The 23,689-nt window shown below is 40.9% G+C and overlaps 1 protein-coding gene across 4 annotated transcripts; it reads left to right on the forward strand.

Annotated features, from left to right (window-relative positions):
* Positions 1-762: 762 nt before the first annotated feature.
* Positions 763-23,130, forward strand: GCFC2 (GC-rich sequence DNA-binding factor 2). Of its 4 annotated transcripts, none has more exons than XM_064448157.1 (18): positions 763-1,197; positions 2,616-2,726; positions 4,039-4,191; positions 4,842-5,060; positions 6,114-6,199; positions 7,674-7,789; positions 9,612-9,798; positions 10,756-10,879; positions 12,540-12,618; positions 13,851-13,963; positions 14,699-14,898; positions 15,323-15,473; positions 15,749-15,870; positions 17,068-17,144; positions 17,897-17,963; positions 21,015-21,161; positions 21,519-21,643; positions 21,966-23,130. In XM_064448157.1, exons 1-18 carry the CDS (start codon positions 789-791, stop codon positions 22,078-22,080), a joined length of 2,601 nt encoding a protein of 866 aa, XP_064304227.1. In that variant the 5' UTR covers positions 763-788; the 3' UTR covers positions 22,081-23,130. The 4 variants fall into 4 exon arrangements, with proteins under 4 accessions (XP_064304227.1, XP_064304228.1, XP_064304225.1 ...); XM_064448158.1 differs by having other exon boundaries at positions 15,326-15,473; XM_064448155.1 differs by having other exon boundaries at positions 7,674-7,788; positions 9,596-9,798.
* The last annotated feature ends 559 nt before the right edge of the window (positions 23,131-23,689 follow it).

Consider the following 23,689-nt stretch of genomic DNA (forward strand, 5'->3'; position numbering starts at 1 on the left):
AATTATTAAACTGTTCTTGTCTCAACCCATGAGTTCCCTTGCTTTTGCTCTTCTGATTCTCTCCCCCATCCCACTGGGGTCAGGGGAGTGAGCAAGCAGCTGTGTGGTGCTCAGTTGCTGACTGGGGCTAAACCACGACAGCTTCATGTTTATAATAATGTGTTATACTATTATAAATATGGGGTTTTATTTATTTACTTATTATTAAAGAATTTTCACTTTAAAAAATGAATTTTCGTTTATATGATTAATAATTCTGAAATCGTGAATTGATCTATGAATAATTATGCATTGATAATTATATAGTAATGTGTTAATTTACATAATCTATATTATAAAACAACTTATTTATGAATAGTCACTATTGATTATATATTTATTATTAATCGACATTATTTATACTTTACATTATTTATAAATCATTATAAATTATGTATACAATAACAAGATAATAAAAAAAAAAGGGGTAAGTTTTCCATGACCTAGCGACAAGCAGGGGAAGCACCCACCAGGGCAGCCCCTGCCACAAACAGGCCCACGGCCCTTCAAACAAATTTCATTGTTGCGCATCAATGATCAGTTAATTACCGGCATTAATTCGTTGCCTCCTGCTTTCCGCCCCCGCCCGCCCTCCGGCTCCTCAAGGGTTACACTCCGGGCACGCCCCCTCGCCTTCATTGGGCAGCAGCCCTGTGCCCCGCCCACCTCCGGCAGGACGAGGCGTGGAGAGGCGGGTCTGCGCCCCGGGGCGGGGTTGGCGCGGAGGTGGGGCTTAGGGCCCGTCGCGCATGCGCGGCAGCTCGGCGCTGCGCTGTTGCGGCTCGGCGGGCGGCATGTTCCGCCGGCCCCCGCGGAACTTCCGCGGCAGGCGGCGCGCGGCCTCCGCCGGCAGCAGCAGCGAGGAGGAGCCGCCGGCGGCACCAGTCGCCGACCCGCCGCCACCAGCCCCCGGCCGGGATGCGGAGCCCGAGGAAGGCGGGGGGGACCCCGGCAGCGCCGCCGCGTCCCCCGAGGGGGCCAGGTCGGCGGCGACGGAGGGGCCGCTGTCCCCAGGGGAGCCGGCGGGCGGCCCCGGGGACCGGGAGGAGAACGGGAGCGGAAGGACGGCTGCGGGACGAGGGCCGCGCCTCGCCGGAACCGGGCCGGCGCGGGGGGGAAAGGCCCTGCTGAGCTTCGGTGGCGAGGAGGAGCGGGACGGTAAGGACTCGGCGGCGGCCGGGGCCTCACGCCCCGCCGGCCGGGAGGGGCGGCGATCGGCTGAAGGGGCGGCGCCTCCGCACTCCGCCTCACCGAGCCCGGCCGGGGACCCTCGGGGCACCTCTTTGTACCCAGGCGAGCTGTGTTATGGAAGGGTGCTTGTGAGCGTGTGTAAGAGGAGTGCGTGTAAAAGCCCTCCGAGGATGACAGATGGCCGTGTGCTTTTGGCTGGGCGCTTTTGCGAGCTTCTTAGAGCTTGAGAAAACCAGAAGGAGCGAGGAGATAGTGTGCGATTGCATGACTGCAGGTGACAACGAGCTGGGTGGGAGTGTCGGTCTGCTCGAGGACAGGAAGGCTCTGCAGAGGGACCTGGACAGGCTGGATGGATGGGCCGAGGCCAGCTGTATGAGGTGTAACAAGGCCCAGTGCCGGGCCCTGCCCGTGGGTCACACCAACCCCAGGCAACGCCGCAGGCCTGGGGCAGAGGGGCTGGGAAGTGCCCGGCGGAGAAGGCCCTGGGGGTGCTGGCTGACAGCCGGCTGGGCATGAGCCAGCAGTGCCCGGGTGGCCAAGGAGGCCACCAGCCCCCGGGCTTGTGTCAGCACTGGGGTGGCCAGCAGGAGCCGGGCAGGGATGGGGCCCCTGTGCTCGGCACTGGGGAGGCCCCACCTCGAATGCTGGGCTCAGGTTTGGGCCCCTCGGGACAAGAGGGACATTGAGGTGCTGGAGTGTGTCCAGAGAAGGGCAATGGAGCCGGTGAAGGGTCTGGAGCACAGGTCTGATGGGGAATGGCTGAGGGAGCTGGGGGTGTTTAGGCTGGAGAAGAGGAGGCTGAGAGGAGGCCTTATCGCTCTCTGCAACTACCTGAAAGGGGCTGTAGTGAGGTGGGGGTTGGTCTCTTCTCCCACATTACTAGTGATAGCATAAGAGGAAATGGCCTCAAGCTGCATCAGGGGAGGTTTAGGTTGGATATTAGGAAACATTACTGACAGAGTGGTCAGGCATTGGAAGAGGCTGCCCAGGGAGGTGGTGGAGTCACCATCCCTGGGGGTATTTAAAAGATGTGTAGATGTGGCACCTGGGGACATGGTTTAGGAGGCGTGGGGGTGTTGGGTTGACAGTTGGACTTGATGACTTTAGAAGTCTTTTCCAACCTTAATGATTCTATGACTAGTGTAGTTAATGATGAACAAGCTTAAATAACTACAGTGTTGCTGTATTGAGGAGGCTGAGCTGTACAATTTTAAATTAAGAGGTGGTGGATCTTGAGTGATAGCAGTAGAACTAATTAGATTTAATGCAGCCAGAACTTTGAAAAATATGCTGTGTGGATGTAGAGGTTACGTGTACTTTATATGCACATATACTGCTCTCTCTCTGTTAATGTTACTCAGAATAACTTTGTTTTATCTGAATAGGTGATGAACAGTTTTTCAAAATTAAAAAACCAGCCTTCAGTGAAGTAACCTTTAGAATTCAAAAGAAGGAAAGCCTGCTACCTGCACAGACAAAGACTGAAGACAGCAAAAGTAAGTAGTTTTTTCAGTTAAATATTTCTATGGAATACTTGTATGAAAATAGATTACAAAATCAGTAAGTGGAGAGTGATGTACAAATACTGCTGTTAGATTTTTTTTTTTACTTGTCAATTGAACCCAGGATTGCACTTATAATGCTACTTTATGGGTTTATAATTTTAATCTGTTTGTGCTGAAATTATTTTCTGTATGACCTTGGTAAAAACAGTATCAGAACTTGGAGGCTGTTCTTCAGAAGACCTCGTTATGCAGAACCCCAGTAGTACATCAGAGTTAATAAACTTCTCAAATTTATACTTCAGCATCATATCTTTCAAACTGTGTGGCAACTGTCCACTGCTTATTGCAGTCAAATTTCAGTTTGATCTGGAGTATTTGCATTGAGAGAAAATGTAAACTTATTAGGATTTTTTTGTAAATCTTATTGTAAACCTTAAACTTCGTGTTATTAAACTCTGTGCTATTACAGCTTTTAAATATTTTAATACAGTCGATAGCCTTGATTTGTTTAGGTAGTATTCCTAGTCTTGAACTATTGCGATATTTGGGCTTTGTGTGTTTTACAAACAAGTGTGCCTTAAAGGTCTCTTCCCCTCTAGTACCCTTTTGACACCTCTGTCAATTCACAGATATACCTTAATTGCTACTGTTAGATAAAAATGAATTAGACTTCCCTGTGGGATTGTGATTCAGATAAGATGGTAAATTTTCTTGGTAATATCTTATAAAAGTTACTGTAAATTCTTATAAAAGGTGGCACACTTTTGTTCAGTAATCTGATGATTTAATGAAGATGTAGTGGCAGATGAAGAGAAATCAATGCTTTTAAAGAATTTGAAGGTAATGGAAGACAAGACAGACATACAGAAACCTTTATAGCTTAAATAAGGACTCCATTCCCCCATTATAAATGCTTAAAAAAAAAAAGCACTTTTAAAATACAGTTTATAAAGTCAAGGGAGATGAATCCAAACATGCTGTGAGCTATCAGGATATTAAACAGTTGTCATCTGGGAACCGGTATCATTGCTTTTGTGCATGTATATGTGCTCTGTGTCTCAGAAAGTCCAAAACCAGTGTGTCCATCACAGATGCTTTGATTCGAGGCAAGAATTGGTTTGTAAATCACTTTCTTGGAGTGTTGGAAGGTTTGATGTGTTTTGATGAGGACAGGTAGAGGTAGATAAGTGACTGGTCTTTGCTGCAGCAAGGTGTAAATAGTTACTGGTGACCAGTTAGCTGCTGGAAGCTTATGTGCCTGACACTGAAATAATGAATCTTACTTTTTTTCCCCCTAAAACAGAAACCTGTCAGTTAGAGCCTAGAACTGGCAACACCAAAGGCACTCATGAAGAAGAGGAGGGGAAGGATGAAAGTTATTCTTCACGAAGTGAGGACAGCTCAGACTCTGAAAATGAGTCCAGCTCGCCAGAGAGGAGGAAGGATTTATCACCAGGTTAGTTTCCTGGATTTTTTTTTTTAAAAGGAAGTTTTTTTACAACATTCTTTGTTTGAAGTATGTGACAAGACAGGTGAGATGAATCACACTCAGCTTAAATCATGTAAGGTGTAGGCAGCTTGTTTGTGCTGAGTGAGGGCTACCCCTCTGAAAGAATAGTGGCAGTTCCCCAGTATTTTTGGTTGCAGATGTTTGTTGTATTTCTGTGTTAGTTTTGGAAATGGATCAGAAATTATAACCATTGGTTTTGAAAGAAAGGTACCAAAATAAAAATCCTGTTTAACGATGCATGATTGCCCTCATGAGATTAAAATTTAAGTTCATTTGTGCTGATTTGTAAACTTTGGATTTCTTTGTAAACTCAGTAAGTTTAGTAACCCATATCTTTTGGGGAGATGGAAAAAAGGAGGACAGGCTAATGACAATTTGTTTAAAAGGAAAAAGTCTGAACTTTTGTTTTTAGGCTGAGTCACTTTTTAATGCTTTTCCATCTCCTTATATTCAGTGTGGTAAGCTTAACAGAAAACTATCTTGTCCTGTATTCAGAATTGTACAGTGATCCTGAAAAGTAGTGATTATTGACATTAGAAGTGATACAGAGTGGTGCTTTTAGAGTTTTGCTTAGATTTTCTTTCTCTTCAACGCAGGTAATATCCCCAGTGCAGCCTGCATTGATGCCGCTCGGAGGAAACGTCACTTAGCCAGGACACGGGCTGATTATCTTCCACTGGATGTTTCAAACAGTCATCAGATCTCTCAGAGAAGAGAAAGCAGTGATTTAGAGAGTGAAGATGAGTCTGATACAAAGAATCTCAATTTTGCTCCTAAAATAAGAACTCTGAGGCAGAGGATAACTGAACACTTGGGTGAGTTTGTGCTGTTTCTCCCGGTGTTTATGGTTTTGCTTTACTGACATCTGGAAGAATGTGGGACTTGCCCGGTAAAGAGCGAGTGCAGCACAAGGCTTTGCTCCCCAGGGCCTTTGGCAAAAGGCCATGCAGCTGGTGCTTGACATTTATATGGGACGTTAATCTGGTGTAGGTGGCACTAATGTGGTGGTGCAGGGTGCTTTGAGAAACACTTCAAAAATGATTTTTGGCCTTGTTGACTGCAAAAAAATTGCCTTATAGGACGCACAGCATTTAATGTGAATCAAGTTGCTGTGGCATAAGACAAACTGTCCCGCTGAAGTTTTTAAAATCCTGCCTCCTGCTTCTGGTCTGGTCTTCCCAGTGCTCTCCCTGTGTTGATGTTATGGCTGTTCTTGAAAAGGGAGGAAAAGACCCCGCAACCCAGCCCTTCAGAAGTAAACAAAACTATTGCACGTGAAGAATATGTGGCTTTTCCATTGCTTTTTTTCCTCTTATAGCTGCTTAGTTTCGTTGGCAAAGCACTGGTTTACCAGAGTTGTAAACTGGCCTTATTATTTGAATAAAGGTTATAAGTAATGTGTAACTATGAGCTGATTCTGCAATTCTGATTAATGCTGAAGAGATATTTTTGTATCTATAGTAGAGCATACATCTTAGAGCACTCAAGAATTTGTTGTGTATAATGTCACTGTTATAGTCTAACTGCACTTACTCTTATTTATGTGTACTATACACAGCTTTGCTTTGAAACATAAAAATTAGATATTTGTGCTCCTCACACAGCAGCAGTAGTTGTCTGAGAACCAGTATGTTGGGCAAATTAATATTGGTGTGAATTCTGCAAATCCCACTAGCCATTTCCAGCCTTCCTTGCCTTTCAGTTTGTATGTCCTCCATCTACAATTTTTTAATGTGCTGGTTTTTGTGTGTATCACTTCCCTGTAATGGTTGGGAGAACCGTTGTTGCTTTAGAAGGAGGAGAACGTGGGAGGGGAAAAACAGATAAAGGATGTAATTATATCTAGTAATGATTGGTTTTGCTTCCAGTGTCTGTGAGCGATGAGTCAAGTGAAGATGAAGCACAAATGAAGTGGGAAGAACAGCAAATAAAGAAAGCCATTAAACTCTCTCAGGTGACACAAGCTTTCCTAACCATTGGAAGATGCTTTTTGTTCATTGGCAAGAGATCTGGAGTACTGTCATATCTCCTACCTGCCCTCTCATTAGGGAGACTTCTGGGAAGTTACACCCTAATTCTTCAGAGAACAGGCAACAGAAATAGGGGAGGATGATGATGAAAATCTGTAATGTCTGTCTAGCTATTCAGAAGCAGGGTTTTGTTGTCTACCTGTAGGTGACGGAAGACACTGAGAAGCAGAGAATGAAATTCTAAACCCTGATATTTTTGCTGCCATGCAAGGGATCTTGAAAGCAAGAGTATGCAAATACTGCAAACGTCAAAAAGTCACAAAGCAAGAATTATTCTTTTATTATGCTAAATTTCTGTTGAGTGGCAGAGAGCTCTTTCACACTTCAGCAGAATTGTGGTTCTTTTGTGGTAAATAATTGGCAAAAATGAACTGTGTATCTTGTGATGAGCTGGAAGTTTTTGTTACTGGCTTGAATCACCTACTCTGGATCAGACTAGGAAAATCTGAATAGCCCGTTCTTAATTTCAAAATAAACAATTGTAGAAATTTCTGCCTTTTAAATGGAAGTGGTTAGAGGACTGGGAGAAAGTTAGATCTCTGCTGCTGGATTTCAAATCCAGTATGACTGGTGTTCTTGGGTCCTCATACTCTACTTGTTTCTCAAACTTAATTTCTGCTGTTGAGGAAACTACGATTTTTAGTAGCAGACCTTGTTAGTCATGGAGTTCATTGCTTCACCTGATGGTTTTGGGTTGATTTTAATATACAAACTTCTACTGTTTTAGAATGCCAACTGTCTATATAAGCTAGAATTCAGTGGAATCCTTTTTTAAGTTATAGTTACAATTAAGCTGAGTTGTCAGGATGAAAAAAAAATCTTTTGACCACTGGCTTGGTCAGAAGGTAGCATTCATATCTTTGGGGGGGGAGGAAATAAAAGTTTAATATGAGAAAATACAATATGTGACTAAATAGATGGCAAATAATTTATCATAAATATATTCAAATAGTTTTGAAAAAGCAAGATATGAGAAATCAGGTATCATCACTGCTTGGCTATAGTTTATTTCTACGTTTTTATATTTAGAATCTTAATACTAGTGAAGTCGCAGCTGTCCATATAGAAGCATTATGTGTTATTGAAAGTTACAATATTTTTAGACCAAGACAACAGCTTAAGTGTACCCTAAATTACGGATTACTTTGTGCTGTTTGTATTTTTATGAACTGCATATTTTTATACAACATATGTATGCAGCTTTTTATACTTCATCACCCTTGCTTTTGTTGTACTTTTCTATACAACATTTTCTGTACTTAATCTGATGAATGAAATATGTGTCTTTATATCATATGCCTTCTGTAGTCAAATGGTCCGTCTTGTTGATCTATAGAACTGCAGAGGAAAAACTTGTGTAAATGGTGTATTAAAAATTAATGCTTAAATTTCTTGCAGGAAGGTTTTGATGATGATTCCCTGTGTAAATCTCAGCCAGCTAAACCAAAGTTTGATCCCTCTGTTTCTCTACCACCTGTGAACTTGGAAATTGTGAAGAAGCGACTGACTGAAAGGTAACTCTTACAAACTTAAATTTCGAGTTGTCTGAGTTTTTGTCACAGAATGAGGGATGACAGCTTTGAAGTCTTATTCTTTTTCCAGAGTATCGGAGGGATTTGGGTTGTTAATTCATGTGTAATACACCTGTTGTGATGTCCAGTAGAGTATTAAAGTTTTTAACTTTACCAGGAAATGCTTTGTTGTAGGGGAGCATTTTGACTTTTCAAGACTGTTTTATCAATTAGAACTTTAGAGAGTAAGTTCATTTAAATGGCAGCAGCTTTTTATGCTTGCTGGTAGTTCTTGACAGGAGCATTGATTCAATGTTATGTTTGCCCAGCAAGCAAAACTTCAATGAGGGCAGATGGAGCTGGCAATTCTAGCCCTCTTATGGTGGTTCTCCTACCAGCTGCAAAAATACCTCAGTATTTCCTAAAGCAGCAGTAAGTTCTCTACAGCCTGTTTAGGCAAACTAGAACCTGCCTTGATTTTTTTTTTAGTTGTGTGCCAGGCTGTGACTTTTCTTTAGCTGTTCAGCTGCTGTATGTGCAGCTGAAGTGTCCTGGGATGGAGGTGGGAGCCTCCAAGAGGGTGTGTGAGAAGGACAGCTGGGGTCAGGCATCCTAAGGTAAGCCATACCCTGTCTTCTCTCAGAGCACCAGGAAGCAGCTGTTGAGATAAGTTTAGACAAGTAACATTATACAGCTGAAACATAAATGTGTGCTACAGACTTGCACCAAGCTCTCTCTGTATATCCTTTGCTTTGTACAGGCCGTTATTCATGTGCTTGTTTAAAGAACTGCAACTAAATTGGAGTGAATGTTTTTGTGGAAACGTATGCTTTCTTTGCTGTAATCACCTGAAAGGAGTGAGTTAAATGAAGTAGGAATTTGGGTACAGAATCAAATAAGAAAAATGCGAATAAGGCTATCAAGAGTGGGAAACCTATTTGGAAGACAGCAAGAAAGGGAGGGGCAACCTGTTTGATGTAAGCTTTATAGATGTGTTTAACATGATAAATGCTGAAATAGCTTTTTAAACTTGTAGCACAGTAGAGAACAACAGCTTAGTTCAATTATTTTCAATGAAAAGTGTTCCCTGCTACAGAGAAATGAAATAAGTTGTGGTCTGTTTCTTGGTTCTGTTACAGGCTTGCTCAAGCTGAGCAATCACTTGGGCTATGTAAGGAGGGAATGGATGAAAAGAAAAGAGGAAGCAGAATTGTAATACGTGTAAATGCTCCTGTGCTACCTATCTGATTGGTGATCTGATCCATATCTACTAATCACTAGTGATTAGTGATCTGATTAGATCTGAGTTAGTGACAGCTGTAGACAGAGGTTCCTGGGATTTATGGCTTACTAGCAGCAAGAGTCCTCAGTTGGTTTGTATTTAGTGGTGAGCACATGGTGGATGCTTATAGGTACTGCTATCCATGCAACTTACGTTAAACCACTATGGGCATGCTGACATGAGCTGTAGTTTTCCTCAGATCGTGTTGGGTACATCCATTTAATGTGATGTCACAAAATCTGGCTTTTTGTGTTTTTGGGAAGTGTGGCGTATTGAGGAATCCAGGTAAGATGTCAGAGGTGCTTTCAAAACTAGCACTACGTAAGTGACGTTTGAGTCTCCAAAGCATGATGCTTGTCCACACCCCATGCTTCTGCAAGTGTTGGCAGGAGATAAATCTTTCAAGGCCTCTTAGCTCAAGTGCATGTACTATTATTAGCACAGGCAAAGATTTTGCATGTGATTATAATGGGAAAAATATTTTAGAATGTATCAACTGTTAACTTGGCAATAGTTTTAGTTGTCTGGGTTTCTCTTTTTTAGGATAACGTCATTACAGGATGTGCACCGTGCCCACCAGAGGGAGTATGAAAAATACATGGAGGATATAGAAAATTCAAAGATGTCTGTCCAGGAGTTAGAGAAGTCTTCGGATGCAGCTCTGAATTACAAATTCTACAGGGCCATGAAGACCTATGTAGAAAACTTGATAAACTGTTTGAATGAAAAAGTATGAGTATTTTCCTTTTCCTTTTTTTTATTAAGATGATAAAGGTACATTCTGTAAATGAAAGATGAGAGGATTTTGTTTGGAAGTGATGAGGGGCAGCACTCAGTTAAGAACCAGTTCTACCAGAAATTTTAACATAACAGGAAACAAAATATAGGGAAAACCAATCCACCCTCACCTGAATGATGATCAAGCTAGCATAGGTATACTGACTTGAGCTGTGATCTCACCTAGGTTCTCTTGGATGAAAACAAAAAGTAACTGGAGGGAGTTTTCTGCAGGTCTAGTAACCAGAGTGCACTGAAGCTGAATGAGAGGTGGTGCTTAAATTCAGTTTTGGGATGTCTCAAAATGTTTTTATTCAGGGTTACATACAGAGATACTAAGATTTCATGTTAGGTTTGGGCTGGGATTGAGTTAGCAGAGCTCTGTGAGAATTTGTCTATGTATCAGTTGCATCTGTTTCCTGAACTACAAACCTTGTGTATTTAAAAAAGTAAAGACTGGGTGAAGGGGAGGAGCTGCCTAAAGTTTGGCCTCAGAGGATAACAGCAGTTTACTTACACTATGGATAGTGCTATCAAATCTGATCTACATCACTTAATTGCATTGCAGTTGTGAAGTTCTTAATGCAATGTTAAAGAGAACAAATGTTAGTTAATACGTTTTCTTTAATGGCGAATGGCTCGAAAGCAGACTAAATGCACCAATAGCATGCTATTGAATCCTTTTGTATGAAGTCTTAGGTAGTCCTGTGATGAGTAACTGGCATTTAGTTTATGTTTTTCAGCCATACAAAAAAGTCTGAAAAACTCCAGGGACCAGGAATTACTCTTCAATCTGTGGTACTTCGGTTCTAATTTCGCAGCTATGCTGAAAACCCATGGAAACTTTTTTTTTTAATTCTTTTGGGATCTTAATTAATTGAAAACCTGATTACTGTTTACTATATTTCAGCTGAAATACATTAATGATCTAGAATTGGCTGTGCATGCACTTCTTCAGCGACGAGCCATGAGAGTATTGAAACGAAGGCAAGATGAGCTGAAAAACGAATCTGCTTATATTCAACATCTGACAAGTTAGTATGAAGTTAGAAGTTTTCTTATTGAAACATTCACTCTTTTGAGCAGAGATAGACAGTTACTTTTTGGATGAAGGTTGTAATTTTCACCTTCCAATTGTCAGTAGGTGTGCTCTACTATGCCTCAGTTGAAATCCTTACCTCAGTAAGGCCCATGATACTGTTTTTCTCTTGTTTAATAGTGAACATAACATGACCAAGTAGTTTGTCAATTTTTAGTTATTCAATTCAGAAACTTCCCATCAATATTTAAAAAGAAAAACCTAGTCAGTGTTCTAGTAGGTCTTAAGTTGGAGAAAGCTCACTTATTATGCGATCTGGTGAATATATGAAAAAGCAGTGTGTTTACTTGACAACGTCACTTTTACATGAGAATGCCTTTAAGGCTACGTGTGTGCTCAGAATGGAGATTTCAAACAAGGTGACACTTAATGAAGGGGAGGACATGAAGGAAGGAGCCATTTTGTGAAAGGGTTTTATCTAAAACAAATAGTGTTTTCAGTCACTGTAGGAAGAATTATTACAATTTTCTCGTATTTTCTTTCCACACTAATGTATTGTTTATATGCAGTGTGAATCTTCCGCTGCTTCTGTTTAAAGAAAACAACCCAAACCTCCAAAACCAAGCCCTTTTAAACTGTTTAGGCAAAACCGAGGACAATATGCTTGGAGCTGCTGGGAGCAGATGGAGGCCAGACGCACCAGTTTCTAGTAACTACTCATCATATGGGCTCAGTCTTCTCACTCAGCTGGATAAACTGCTGCTAAGAGAAAGCTAGCAGCCTGTATAATTTTGTAAAATGGTGTAGTAGACTGACAGCAGGTGTTAAGAAGAAAAAGGTAGTGCCATAAAATTGTTTTAATAGCAACTATTACTTCCAGCTCAATACAGATGAGACTGTGCTTGGATATTTAACAGTGCTTTTAATTGCTTTTTATGTCCCTAGTTGTATGTAATATAGTGGAAAGGCTGGTTTTTCTTCTCTGATAATGCTTTGGTAACAGTATGCTTTTTTTTCTTCTTGGCGTGCTGTGCACATATCAGCCAGCTAATAGTGATAATGAATGGCCCAACTAGAAAATGCTTCTAGATTCCAATTCTGTGTTGAACTCAAGAGTCAGAGTAGGGCTAATTGGGGTCGCAGTCAGTGACCACACAGAAAGCAGGAGGCAGCGGGGAGCTGACTAGTCTTGAATCTACATGCAATGATTTTGAACAGTGTAAATCAGGGATTTAATTTCCATTGCAATGTTGGAACTGAACATCAAAAGTTACTCTGATTTACTCCATGGTTTCGTTTTTGACTTGGAGGACAAAGGCAGGTCCCTGTGCTTGCCTTTCACACCTCTAAGGACCTGCTGTGGGAGCCGCTAACTTCCTTTTCCGGGATTGGGAAGCAATAAGCATGATCTGGAATGTCATCAAACTCACCTTTTCATCAACTGCTTTAAGGGAACAACCACATTTGACTATGTGCAGTTAATAGTACTTTGTGTTACTCTGGAGGCTGTTAGAGGTTTGATTAGGAGTTTTGATTTTTCTTTGGCCATTTTCCAAATGAAGAATGATAGAAGGATAATCGGTGTTTCCTGTTTGAGAAAATAGGAACTTTAAAATCATACCATTTTATTTTTGGCTGCTTCTGTCTTCTGGTAGGTGGGAACGACAAGCCAACTAATGGCAGCTTGGAAGGTGATGAGAAGACACAGCTTCTGGAAATGTGTGAACATCGAAGGTAGGTATTTTGTATGTGCATGCTGAATTCTGATAAATGTACTGTACACTGGCTTTCTGTTATTTATGCAGTGATGAATGTAAACCTGTACGATTACTAGATGAGTTTATACCAAAAAAAATAGGTATTTGGTTTCTAAAACTCAAAGTACTTGGAAACCATCTATTTGTTAATGTCATTCTCTTCATCTTGATTTGAAACTGAATGCAAATAGATCTTGTTATTTTAAATTAACAAGTCTTAAGTAAGGCTATTTACAAAACTATATGACAAACTTTTTCTGTCCTGTTGTAATAAATAAAATTATGACCTTATACAGAAACATACTTTTTGTATTACTGTACAGATAGCAAAAAAAGTTAGGCAGTGTTGCTGCTGCTGGGGGCGGTGGTGGCAGCGAGTCAGGCAAAGCAATATCTAGTCCCTCCCCTGCTATCAGTGTAGGCAGATATTACGTTTTGGATATTATAGTGTTCAGAGACTGCTACTGATTTTTTCCAAAGGTACTGGGACCGCTGAAAGTTTTTCAGTTGCATTGGTGCCTCAAGTCCTAACTGCTTTGAAGTGACAAGAACTTCAGCACTTTAGTGGATGAAATATGATACAATAAGGAATTCCACTTGAAGCAGTTAATCTTTATGCTAGTTGATGTAAATAACTATGAAATTATTTATACATATAACTTTCATATGATATCTCATTTTCTGGTGGCAGAGGTGCCAGCTTTTGATTTTGCAGCCTGTTACGATCCTTAGTGTCATGGCAATAGCTTTTTTGAGCCCAGCTGGCAGCTGGGTGCTGTCAATTTTTACGTGGGTAGTTGCACGGGTGTTCCAGAACCGAGATGTCAGACTGAGAGCTCAGTAGTTTTCTGTACACTAAAACTCTCTGAGGCAGTGTGCAGTACCATGCTAGGTGTTTAGTGTTCCAGGTGGGTTGAGCTACTAACCTCATCAGCGGGAATGAGGTGAAGGTTGTTACATGGTTCACTGGGGAGATCGGAGACATTGCTCTAACCTCCTTTTTTATGTCAGTTCCCAAAACACCTCCTTCTTCCACAGTTTGTCCTTATGGCTACAGAATTACTATTGGTCCCTGATCGTGCTTCCTTAGGCTGTTGCTCTCACAACATGCTTCCAGTACACTTTTTTGAAGTCAGATTTTTTTTTTTGTTAAGCTTGCTTCCATGTACAAGGGGAGGATAACTCATCTGAGTTCATTACAAAATACAGGACTTGCAGACGGCAAGTGAGAGAGCGTTCAGGAGAAGCTGGTCACCATGAAGGCATGTCGAGTGATGATGAGCTGTCTCCGACAGAGGCGACCGAGTTCCAGAAGAGCAGAGGTTGGTGACAGTCTTATTGTGATGTCTGAGAACAAAATCTTTCTGATACTTTTTAATTACTTTTTTTAGGAAAGGTAAAGAAATACTTCGAGTTACATGTTCTTAGGTTTACACACTGTGGAAAAGAAATGTGTTCAGAGAGTTCTGACTAACGACTTGGGAAGAACAGGTGTATATACAGCTGTAGATTTCTTTTGGTACGAGTTATGTGATGGTGGCATTACACACAACTGTTTGAACTAAAGTAAGCTCTTTAGATGATGTCAAAGCTGATGTGACAGTGCTCAGTGCAATGCTACAATGTGTTTTGTATGATCAATTCATTTTCTGAAGATAGAGTGAATTAAAGGTTGTTGTGTAAATTATCTGGAATGAATGGATGAAGAGGAGCAGGGAAGGAACTAATACCTTTTCTACAGATAACCAGAAGTGTTTTAATGTCTGAAATTTTATTGTGCTGGTATAAAGCTTGAAATGCAGTGGTTGTATAAATCTGTGGAATAGATTGTGAAGGAACTGGCCTTTTTTGGTCTTCTGACAGTATTTTTTTCCAAAACTGGGTTTTCCAGGGAAACGGTTTTAAAACCCATTTCAGTGTCAGACGTGTTAAAGATATGACAACTGCGTTTGTCATGTAGATATTTCTTATGTCCTATAGTTGCATAAATTCTTTAGCTTATGCCTCAATAAGTTCTGTGATTGTTTCTTTTTATTCCCAATGAATATTATCCATAGATAACGTTTTAGAGGATAGTAGGAAAGTCTTTGAAGATGTACATGCAGATTTTTGTGACATCAGAAAAATCCTGTTGAAATTCCAGGAATGGAAAGAGAAGTTTCCTGACTCTTACTGTGATGCTTATATCAGTTTCTGCCTGCCTAAACTATTAAATCCGTTGATCAGAGTTCAGTTAATAAATTGGAATCCGCTTGAGGTAGGTGCATCAGCTGACTTTGTTTTCTTAAATTGTATGTGTGCTCGTGTATTATGTAGAAATATGAAAAATGAGGTGTCTTTTCTATACATAGCACAGTGCATTAGAAATGAATAGAAACATACTGTGTTGGTCTCGGAAGTTGAAGCATGTAGTTGGCATCTTAACTTTCTCCTTTCCCCTGAATTCCAGCCCCTTTTGCAACACCCCTTTTCAAAGAACTCAGGAGAAGAACTCTTTTTATGACACCTTAACAATCCTATGCTTTAAATTCTAGACTTACATCTAGTTTTCCTGATTTGCTGCTTTGGCCTGTTCAGTGATGAGGGTGGATCTGAAACTAAGTGGGAATCTATGGTATCATTGGATGGAGCTTTTCTCTCAATCCTGACCAGCTGAACAACTAACAGGAATGATCTTTCAGCAGAACTTTACAGAGTTGGAAGAGATGCCCTGGTTCAGAGCTATAGAAGAATTCAGTGATTCCAAAAATCTATCTGAATTAAAAAGGGATGATCCTGATCAAGAAGTTTTGCCTAGAGTGATTGAAAAAACTATTCTTCCAAAAATTACAGGTACAGTAAGAGTGTCTTGAAAATGTTCACTGCAGCTAGGCGATCAAACCTTAAATAAAAGTGATAGGTATCAAATAATGTTAGTAATATAATGGTGCTCCCAGATGTAGTGATTATGTAGTTCCGCAGGGTGAAGCTAAAGTAGCCTCTTCTCAAGATTAATGCGAGAGGCTTAGCTTTTTATATGTTTAGTTCTGTTACATTGTAATGCTTTGAAGCTAGAGCGGATAACTACTTGCATATATTGTGAGTGAAAGAAATTCCCTTTTTTCCAGCATTTGTAAAGAATGTGTGGGATCCTTTATCTACTTCACAGACAAAGAACCTTGTCCAGCTTTGCAGTAACATCTTTGAAAAACAAGTCCTTTCCAAAAATGAATGCAGTCAAGCAAAAGAGGTAAAAGCTCCTCTGGTACTGGGGAGGGGGAACTTCATCCACTCTGTGTGCTTTCTGTGTGTGCTCCTGTGGGTGCTCAGAACACTGTCCTGGAGTTGTTCAGTTCTGACTACTTGTTTATTTTGTCACTTTATATTAAGAAGATTCAACAGTTAAACTTCCAGCTCTCTGATGCTCTCGTTCCTGAAGATGACGGGAGATGGGCAGAAGTTAACTCCTGTTCCTAGAAAAATTCTGCCTGTACCTACCAAGAACCTGTAGATCTACTCTTGCTCCACCGCGATAACAAGGGCTAGAATTTAGATTTGTATTTAATTATTTTCCAAATTTGAGCTTTAAATACTAATAATGGTCTGGTGGTCAACTCCTTAATCTTGTATTTATAAAGTAGATCAATAATTGATCAAAAACTTGAAAATCACCAGAAGTTAACTAATTGGCTAGGAGAGAGACTACTTTGTAATCTTAGCAATCTTTTAATAATTACTTTTATATGCGTAGTCACGCCAGCATGCCCTTCTTCAGCCTGATTCTGGTTTTATTCTGATGAGGTTTATCTAGTGTAAAACTAGTGAAATGGGATGGATGTTTAGGCCCTGAGTATGAAAAGAAATATTTTTAAGAAAACGTTTATGCCTTCCAGATGAGCCTTCCAAAGGTCGCTGATTTGAAACCATGCCTTGAAGTCCAGTGGTACAACTGACCTTAGCCAAGATACCATTTGTACAGAAAGTAAAGTAAACCAGAACTGTAAATAAATAAATGAAAAGGCTTTAAAAGAAAGGTAGATGGTGATCTGTGGCACCTAAGAGCATGTTTCCTCAAACTGCGTACTATCCTGGCTATGGTGACTTTTTTTTTTGCATAGAAGTTCACAGCTTTTTATGGAGATCTTATGTGCACAACTTCATTGTTTATTTATAGAGTTTTCCTGCTGCCTTGCAAATTAACATGCAAAAAAGTCTCAGGGAAATAACTTCATCTTAAAAAAATAATCCTGTACAGATAATTGCAGCTGTGATGTCTTCTGGTTTTAATATATTCATGGTCTTAGTGCGTATTATATACACATGGCAACTGTACTTAGCTCTGATTAGCACATTGGACTTCTAGATGAACAAAATAACTGTTGAAGCTGCTACAAATAGAAGATTAAGACTTTCTTGTGAGGACACATTAATAATTCTTTTTAAATAGGATTTGATGAACGTGGTTGTCCTAAGAATGAAGAAATCTATAGAGGAAGATATCTTTATTCCTCTGTATCCTAAAAGGTAAGCTGACTCTGGGACTCTCTTAAACTTTATTTCCTGTATTTCATCTGCATCTGTGGGAAAGAGAGGTATCGTAGGTGCCCATTTAACAGTTAATGGAATAACCATGCCTTCTACTGTCTTATTATAGGAAGGGTTATGAAGCCTTATTCCTGTTTTTGAACCCTTTCTAATAGGGGTAACTCTTAATGCTTTTTTTGCTCCTGTAACCAAAAGCTTTCCCATGTACGAGGTCCACAGTCTGGTTTTAGTGTAGAAACTTACATCTGAAGGCCTGCGTTAGGTTAGGTGGTCTGGTTTCACATGTTTGTGTCCCCTGATGCCTCCTGTCATTACTAAAAATAGTGCCCAGTAATAAGCATCAACAATATAAACCCTGTTTCAAAGATGGGAATGAGTAGGAGTCTGGGAGTTGCGGGGTAAGATACAGCTAGGAGAGAAGCTTTGCTAAAGCTGGTGTAGGATGTTTGGTTCTAAGCAATGCTGTTTTGGTCTGAATCCATGGTGTGTAGACACGGGTGTTTCCAATTGCTAATTGTATTGGAACTTGCTTCAAAGTAGTTGTATTATAATGGGTTGAAACTGACAACCGTTTCCCATGACCTTTGTTCTGATTGTGGCTGTCACTGCTGAAAGAATGCCAGAATTAACATTCATCGGTATCTAAGAGATCAATTGGCTGTTTATCTTCTTTTAAAAGCAAACAAAAAACAAAATCCTTACTCCACCTGTTTTCTTCTTTCCATGACCAGCGCTGTGGAAGACAAATCATCACTATGTTCAAAATTTCAAGGAAGACGGTTTTGGTCAGCTGTTAAGGTAGAGAAAATATACCTGGTGTTTTTCTTTGGAATTCACTTTAGTGAAAAAATATTTTGCAGTCAGGAAATGTATCTTCAGGCGAGGCTGAGTCCTGGGATATTAATACATTTGTATTAGGATGGATAACTGTTTTTCTCAGTGAGGGATATATTCTCTCTGCAGCCTGAATGCGATGATTTAAGAACAAACTATAAATGAACACTTTGCTTCCATTTACCCGGCTGGTACATCTTCTGCAAGAGGCTTTGATCTGACCATCTGTTCCTGCTCGTTCATTTTTTTTTTTCCTTTGAGTGAGTCAGCCAAGCGAGTTGCCCTTACATCATACTAATTACTCATTGCCACTCTGCTAATGAGTCTTCACCCAACACTCTGGGTACAGGCAGGTTCTTTTGGGGATCCTGGGCAGGATGATGATGGCATTAAGTTGTAGGTACAATTGAAGCTTTATTTCTTTTTTAACAGAATTTTATGATCAACATAGCACAGTATCTTATGATGAGAGTAGCACAGGATTTTTAGAATCAGTATAGCATAATTTTAAAAGTAGCATAGCACAGAATTTATAGCACAGCTTAGCTTATGGTTCCTAATTACCCAGACCCATTGCAGATTGGGTCAAATCTTAATATTTGGCTTGTAGTATCAGTAACGCAACAGTCATAATCTTAGACGAGAAACACATAAAAGTATACAAGTCAGTCACTGAAGTAAGCAGAGGATGGTGGAGGCATCCCTGGCCACCAGGGAGGCTGATGGTGTCACTGTCCAGCAGCAGTTCTGGTGCAAGTTCCCCTTAGGACTTGTAACTGCTTGTTTTTAAGGACAGTGCTCTGTGTGCTGTTACGCTTCCCTGTTGTGCGATGGGGTCGTCACCACTGCTGCGCTGGCTGGGTGCCTGGGACCTTCAAGGCTGGTAAGGATGGGCGTAGTCAGCCTGGCACCCAGCAATCTTGAGGCTGGCAGGGAGGGGAAGAATAAATCTGTTTGGTTTGTCTGCTTCGTGCACAGGACCGTCAGGACCTGATAATGAGGGAGAAGGGGGCTCATATGTGACCAGCTCATAGAGGATGGCCATTTGCCTTAAAAAATGGCATTAGTTATGCTAACTCTTATTGTAGAATATAATCACTGCATGTTGACGTAAGCACACCAGTATAGTTTTACTTTTGGGGTGCTGCGTTAGGAATTTCTGAATGCCTGTGATTCATTTTCTACTGAAGATGTTTCCTCTAGGAGTAGATTTGGATTCTTACTGAAGGTGAGATTTAGATGTGTAAAACCCCATTAAGATCCCAGACAACATTCCAGTTCCCCTGCTATTCACAATACCTAGCCCTGCATGTGCTTCCAGTTGTCATGATGCAGAGCTGCTTTTCTGTTGAAAAGCCTGGAAATGTGGAAGTGTTGAGGTCTGTTTTGCAGAAGACGTGCGGCCTCTGCTCCTGGGGTGAGCTGTTGTGGTGGACAGGTGAAGAGAAAGCAAGAGGGAGCTTAATACTCGGGGGTTAGGACACCTAGCAAAAACAAAAACAGACTTGGGATTCTGATCCCACCTTCTAGGACTGTGTTGTGTTTTCCTGGCAGTCAGACCTGGGTGTTTTCTCCTGCAGGTTGAAGTTTTCTCCTTTTAGCTTTTGATCGCTGTCTTTGCTGTCACAGTGGTCATCTTTGAAGGGGAGGTAATGGAGAGTAGTTAAAGTGTTCTTGCTCTGTATATCTGAAAAATTGTTATCACTTTTTTCTAGAGTGGAGATGTGAATTCAGTCATCCCAGGGTAAACAGTACCGCAACTCCTCCGTGTTAAACTCTGGGGACCTACTTAATACTTAGACTGGTGTAACTCATCTGTGCTCGAGACTGTGCTCTGGCACTGAGACCCACTGCCATTGTGCAGCCCCCTGTCATGCTGTTAAACCCTGTCTTTCAATACGCGTTGCCATCTTCATGGTGCTTATCAGGAACGGCCTCTAAACCATGCCCAGAAGTTAGGAAGAACACTAACTGGCTTGGGTGAGAAGGGAGCCAGGAACTCCTCTAATGCAGAAGTGCAGATGATGAAGCTCAGTGTTTGTCCACTGGCATTGCCTGACTCGCCTAGCATAGATAGAGTGCGTAGCTTCAGGGCTTAAACATGCTGCTTGTTACTATGCTGTGTACTTCCCTGATTGATGCTGGCCGGTGGGAGCACTTTTTCTGTGATGTATGTTTTATTCGCTCGTGCAGTTAGATGGAAGTGTCCCATCAGGTGCTCCAGAGACATGCATAAAGGTGGTGGGCTTTGAGTGCTTTTTGACTGGTGACTGCAAAGACAGCATGCTGTGTCTGTAAGGGTAAATTACCTTCAGTTTAACAGTTACCTTAAAATTAACCTATTCTGAATTAAGGGAAAAGTAGTCACGTTCTTACATCAGACTCAAAAATGACAACAATTATAAGGATTTATAGCGATGGGGCAACAGAAGAAAACTCACAGTTCCTAATAATACCGAGATCAACTACAGCCTCAGGTTGGTGGCTACCAACCTCCCTCGTGTTCCGAGGGACGGCGTGCAGTCCTAGCCTGAGCAGATTTGGTAACTTATTTTTATTTCTGCCTTGGATTCTCTGACGATTTGCTTAGAATTGGATGCCACTTGTTCTTGGTCTGTATTTCTTGTAGGGGGTGTGTTAAATACTCTTTTCTTACACTTTCAGATTTGACTGCTAGCTCTTCTGTGAAAATAAAGCATAGTCGTCTTCCGTACTTGGGCCTTAGCGACTTGTTAACCTGTTAGAAGGGTAGAATGCTCCTCCCTACCTTGGGAGGTCACATAGACACAGATTAGGGGACAGTTCATATGCACATGTAAAATCACTCCTACTTGGTAAGATTATTTACTATATGCAGCTTATTAGTGGCTAACTGACAGTAAATTTGGAGAGAGTGAATCTGGGTTGTGAGTACTTAAATTGGACGGACATAAGTTTTAAGTTTAATATATAATACTGTGTTTTAGCCCACCTCTAGCCACCAAGTATGCATATTCTGTTTCTTTGTTCCTGCAGCTGCTCTCCAATGTTCTCCTTTGGGATGGGATTGTAAAAGAAGAAACAGTCCGTGATTTGGGACTGAGCAAGTTGCTAAATCGTTACCTGCTTCTGAACCTCTTAAACACACCACCAGGGCCGGATAATATAGAGAAGTGTAAGAAGGTAAAAGATAACGTGTATGTTGGAAGAGAGTGTATGCTGAAAGCTTTTTCATAAAGAGGGGTCTAGACTGAAGATGGAATATTTTAAAAATTCAGAACTTAAACAACATTTTGAAAAAAATATTAAAATTTAATATTTTTTAATGACCTTGGTGCGTAAAAGCATTTTAGAGCAAACATTGGTCCATAGGTTCTTACGAATAACTACTTGTAGGGATAATCAATCTTGGTTTCAAAGAAAAACCACACTAATAATGACTGAACCTGCCAAAAAGAGACGTCCCTATCAGAAATGACTTGGTTATACTGAAAGGCTTTTCTTTGTAAACCTTTCCAAATATATTTTTTGTGTGACCAGGTGGTTACGTGCCTCCCAGAAAGATGGTTCCAGGATCTTGAAAGTGGATCAACTCTCCCCGAGTTACTGAACTTCTGCCAGCACCTGCTGCGATGCGCCCGTACGCTACACAAGAACAACCACAGGTAACAGATAAGGCTTTCCTTGGGATTCAAGCACTTCCTCATATAATTTGTGTTAAATATTTCGTAAGTCTCAAATATTTGATGCTTTTCAGGGATGTTCTTGTCACATATATAGATAAAACAAGAAGTAAAGGAATGGTGCTGCGGTTCTGGTTCAGTGTGATAGCTTGAGGCACTGGATGCTGGTTAGTGATGGGTGTAGCCAAGCTCACCTGATGACAGCAGCCAAGGAGAGATACTTGACTCTTATTAAAATTAACAAAGTGTACTTAAAAGTCAGGTACATGAAAGTGCTGCTATGTAAAACTTTTTTTTTTGATAGTGACGAAACAAAAGAAGTTCTCCTCCTGCTGGTGAAAGTCAAAGCTCTGCGTGTTGTTGAAGACTTCATTGAAGAGTACAAACTTGAACACCTTAAATCCATGATTGGGAAATAGGAAACTTTTGAAGGAACGTTTCTATTACTGGAACAAGCCTGGTACTAATACTGAAATATTTCTAATATGAAATGCAATTAGTGGGCCCTGCCTCCTCAAAGGGCAGTCATTACCACCAAACTTGTTGGTAAATACTTCAGTTTTTTCCAAACGTCTTCCCTGCCACCTGCTCTTAGGTTAAGGACTCTCTCTAGAGTGCTTTATTGCTTTATCCTCTTTGGAAGTACTCCTGGAAGGAGAGCGAATGCCTGCGAGGTTTATCGTGGCTGGTGGGTAGCTCTTTTCAGTGTTAGCTAAATATGACTGTCTGACTCAGCAGTCTCAGAGCTCTTCTTGTGGCCCACAGCGCGTTTGGTAGGGTTATTGTTCAGCCATGCCTAGGGAAGAGGAATTCATAATGTTGCAGGGGTTGATACAGAAATGAGAAGTCAGTGTGCAGGTGAGGAGTTTGAATGTTTATTGATGGTAAATGTGGGCTCAGTGAGGCGAGAGCTGCCCAGGAGAATGTCTGGGGGAGAGCAAACACGTAGTGCAGGTAGTCCGTACTTGAGGGATCCAGGCTTAACTCGCGTGCACACACCTGGGGTTGTCGCACATCTTGCTTTACCAGGCTTTGAATAACATACCTTGATGATAAGCACGAGAACAACTTCAGTTATTCTTTAGTAACTAGAACTCTGGGGATGTCTTCCTTCTGCTTCCTACTAAGATCTACTGAACCTTACTTTATCGTACCCTTATTAGATTTCTAATGTTTTATAACTTTGTATATTTGCAATAAATACTGTTATGGATAAAAGGATGCTTTATTGTAGAACCTGTAGCGTATCACAGATGCTGTATGTTTACTTGTGACTGTGTGTTTCCAAAATCTTCTGGGATTAGAATTTAACTCTTGCAGACTTGATCCGTATGCTTTCTTTTATATTTTTAAGTAAAAAAATATATTTTTGTAAAATGTTTTAATTGTAAATAGCTTTTGTCTGTAACAGATCAAAGATGACTTTTAAAATTTTATTTTGAAAATAAAAGCAAAAATATTTTGCTGTGTTAATGACCCCTACAGTTCAATTCTTTTAAGATGTAACAAGAATGTTGTTAGTGTGGGACATTAGCCTTCATTAGGTAATGGTGTCTGAGGTTATGTTCAGCCTCCTGCTTTCTAATGGTGGTGAACTTCTGCTGCTTTTCTTCTCAGCATGCCAATGCCTGTGCAGCAGCGGATCACCAACTGCCACAAGCGCATCAGCTCAGTGCTTTTCTCTTGTCCTCCTCTGTCTCCTCCCAGCTAAGGGTCTCCCCTGAAGCACCCAGCCTTGTGCTATTATAACTAATAATAGCTGTTCTATCACAACTTAGCTCTGTAGCTGTTTGTTTCTGGAGGAGAGATTACTTGTAAGTATGGGAAGGCAGTTAATGCTTGAGCCCTGTAACTCTCTGCTTCTACTATGGAATCAGTTTTATGAAACCAGCTCTCCCAGAACTGAGCCTGCTCTGACACTGTGAGCACTTCAGCATGAACCTTACACTAATTCATGTGACTTGGCTTAAACTGGCTCAGTTCTTCAAAATGGCTGTTCTATAACTGGCCACTACCTCAGCTGTAGAG

Source organism: Phalacrocorax carbo, chromosome 3 (genome assembly GCF_963921805.1).
Source record: "Phalacrocorax carbo chromosome 3, bPhaCar2.1, whole genome shotgun sequence".
NCBI classification, from domain to species: Eukaryota; Metazoa; Chordata; class Aves; order Suliformes; family Phalacrocoracidae; genus Phalacrocorax; species Phalacrocorax carbo.